This window comes from Tupaia chinensis, unplaced genomic scaffold (genome assembly GCF_000334495.1).
Source record: "Tupaia chinensis unplaced genomic scaffold, TupChi_1.0 Scaffold000020_1, whole genome shotgun sequence".
Classification (NCBI taxonomy): Eukaryota; Metazoa; Chordata; class Mammalia; order Scandentia; family Tupaiidae; genus Tupaia; species Tupaia belangeri.
In genome coordinates this window covers 722616-725775 of record NW_006159450.1, presented here as the reverse complement: position 1 = coordinate 725775, position 3160 = coordinate 722616, and the positions used below count along the sequence as shown (strand labels likewise).

Genomic DNA, 3160 nt, shown 5'->3' with positions numbered 1-3160 from the left:
GTGGCCTGTCCCCCCCGGATTTACTGGCTGGTGCCGCAGCTCCAGAGGCTCCAGCCATGCCCACCGAGCCACCCAGCCCAAGGGTCCTCAGACCTCTGCTGGGATCTGGGCCGCACAGGGCGCTCGTTGATTTAAAGGAAAACCAGGGCAGCCGGTTAATTGGTAACTGGGGGCCAGTCCTGGTGCGGTCCAGCCTGTCACCGCCCGCATCCCCTGGCCTCTTTTCCCACCTCTGCCTGGCATGCCCGGCTGGGCCTAGGGCCCTCCAGCAAGGGGTGCACCCAAGAGACAGCCCTGAGCTCCGGGCAGGACCACGGGACTCCCCGGGTGGGCACCTGCCGCAGTTTCCACTATTCCTCGCTTCGCCAGTCTGTCCTGGCCTGGGAACTGGCACGGGGAGGGACTGCATGCTCGGTGCTCTTCCGCAGCGGCAACGGCCTCAACTCTGCAGCGTGGATGCGTGGACGCAGCTGGGTGCTGGGTGCTGGCACCAGACGCTGCTCTCCTACCAACCCTCCCATCACTCGTTTCCCTAGGCCGTTCGCGGGCGCACAGGCCGCAGCTGTCCCGGCTTTTCCATGCCGCGAGCCTCGGCAGCGTCCTCTTTCCACGCTGAGCGAGTCTGAGGGGACAGGCTCCTGGCTGGGCCGCTCTGGCCACGACGGCAGCCACTCTCGCGCTGTGGGCACAGCCGGCACGGCCCGCGGTGGGAGGGCCGTTGGTGCCCGTGTATTTCATTGAAGTCGTATTTGCTTTAACTCCTCGGGGCGTCTGAACACAGGCCTGGCTACTCCGCATGCTCCTCCTCTGAGTTCCAGAGACCACCCAGCCCCGCCTGGCACATGCCACACCTGCCCAGTCACCCGCCCGGTGTCGAGGGGGCCCCTGCAAGTCAGGGATGATGGTTGAGGTGGACGCCCGTCCTACTCCCATGGGCAGAGTGTGGACAACTCGGTGGGGGCTGGGGCACTGCCTGGGAGGTGGGACTTCCTCCCGCACTGAGCCAGCTGTCTGCCTGTCACCGCAGCCACAGGCGAGAGGCGACGGCACTGTGCCCGTGGGGTGATGGGCGGAGACACCTCCAGGTCTGGGGGCCCCCGTCCAGACACAGGCCAAGAGCCGATTGTGCCCTCAGACCCCGGACATGTCTCCACGGCAGGGCAGCGGTGCAGGGCAGCGGCAGGCATGTTGTGAAGACTCAGTGTGAGAAGGAGAGTGAGGACTGAGAGTGTAAAGGGGGCAGGTGTGGGCGCACGGTGGCCTCCCGCCCCGAGGCAGGGGCCAAGCCTTCCGTTGCTGCCAGCAGGACACACAGCCCCCGGGGCACTCGGCCCTGCGCCCAGCCCCGAGCAGAGCGCCTGCCTCCCCGACACAGGGCCCAGGGCCACAGCCTCCAGGCTTCTCCGGGGAAGTCCTGGACACAGAAGCGAGGAGCGGGGAGGCTTCAGGAGTGCAGCTCACACTCCCTGCACAGCCGAGTCCACGGAGCCTGGCTTTCCTGCTTCCCAGGCGCCCATGCGGCCGGACCGCGTGGGGGCAGCTCATTTGGACGGGCTCCCGACCCCACTGTGCCTGTGTCCCCACCCTGCGAGGACACCGAGGCCTGCAGGACAGCGCGGAGCCAGGAGAGGGGGCGAGGCAGACACAGGTCTGCCTCCCCAGGGACACCACGTGATCTGCCACCCATCAGCACTGTCCCAGCTGAGGTCAGAGAGCCCGGGATGGGATGGAGACAGGTGGGGCCCGCCTTCAGCCACCAGGGCCCTGGGGTATGTGGGGTCAGCACCTGCCTGTCCCTGCAGAACCCCGCAGCTCTCGGGCTGGGCCAGGCGTGGGCAGGGGGTGTCAGCATTTGTGGAATTGGCACCTGGAGCTGGTGGCTGCCCTGGACAAGCTTCTGGGAGGGATGCAGTGTCCAGGGCCTCTGCATGGGAGGAACCCCAGGACCCCCTGCTTATGAGTCCCCAGACCTTCCTGTGGTCAGCACCCCAAGTGCTGAGTAGCTGCACTAACGCTGAGGGCAAACCCAAGCCCAGGCACCCCAGAGTGGGGAGGGGGCACCAGGGGCTGGCCTCTCAGAGCGCCACGGCTGCCAGAGGTGCCAGGGCTGCCAGGGAGCCGAAGCTGGTTACCCTGTAACCCCAGCTCTGACGCGCTGAGCACTCATGTGGCCGGTGCCCTCGGAAGAACACAAGCTGGTCCTGCCCTCTGCTGTACCAGGTGGCTTTATTTCACTGCTTGTCAACTCCTGTGGCCCGACAATGATTAAAGGGGCTGGTACTCATTAAGCCAGACCTCGGCCAAGACCCAGGGCTTTTCCCGGCTGGCTGAGGGCAGGTCTGGGGGACGTGGCCGCCTCTTCTCGCTCACAGACCCGCTCCGGCTGTTTTCGAAGGCCACTCCTCATCAAGGGACAAAACCCCCAGCTCGCCCCCTTGGGACTCCCCAGGGTAAGGGATTGTGAGCAAGGGCAGGGTCAGGAAGGGTGAGTTTCTTCCCAAGGAGCCGAAGGAATGCCACCCGTCCCTGTGTGCACCCGGGCGGCCTCTGCTCCGAGCCGTGGACTTGCTGGGGCATGTGAGGGTGTGGTGGGGCCTGGCCAGTCTGCTCTGAGGTCTGGGGTCTGGGTCCCCACCCCAGGTGGACACCGCGGACCGCCAGGCCCTGAGTGGTCATGTGTGCCAGGAACACTCATGCACATATACACGCACACACCATGCACACGCACACCTGCATTGTACAGGCCCACATGTACACTACACATGCAAACACACATTCTCACGCACGTGTTCTCACATACATGGATAAATATCGCACGTGCTGCATATATACAAATGCACATGTGCACACACACACACACACCTGCACACACAAACACGTGTCCATATGTATGTATTCACACATACGGGAACACACTCAGACCCCATTCCCACTCACACACACACACACAAGCACATGTGTGAACATGTGCACTCTCCCCGTGCACACACACGTGCCCAGGCCCCAGCACACACCCGGGCCCTGCAGTCCCCTGCCCAGCTCAGGGCTGCCCTTGCCATGCAGGGCCTCAGCACTTGAGGTCGCCGTTCACAGAGGCGGTGGACGGGGCGCTGACCAGCCCCTGACGGTCGCCCCGCCTCTGGCAGCGCCTCCCGGGGGA

General features: G+C 65.0%; 1 protein-coding gene across 1 annotated transcript in view; it reads right to left on the bottom strand.

Annotated features, from left to right (window-relative positions):
- Positions 1 to 2210: 2210 nt before the first annotated feature.
- Positions 2211 to 3160, bottom strand: part of SLC6A19 (solute carrier family 6 member 19) — a 19861-nt gene continuing 18911 nt past the window's right edge. The window contains exon 14 of the mRNA XM_006140121.1: positions 2211 to 3148. Coding sequence (XP_006140183.1) covers positions 3068 to 3148 — 81 coding nt within the window. The 3' untranslated portion in view covers positions 2211 to 3067. The remainder of the gene's footprint in view (positions 3149 to 3160) is intronic.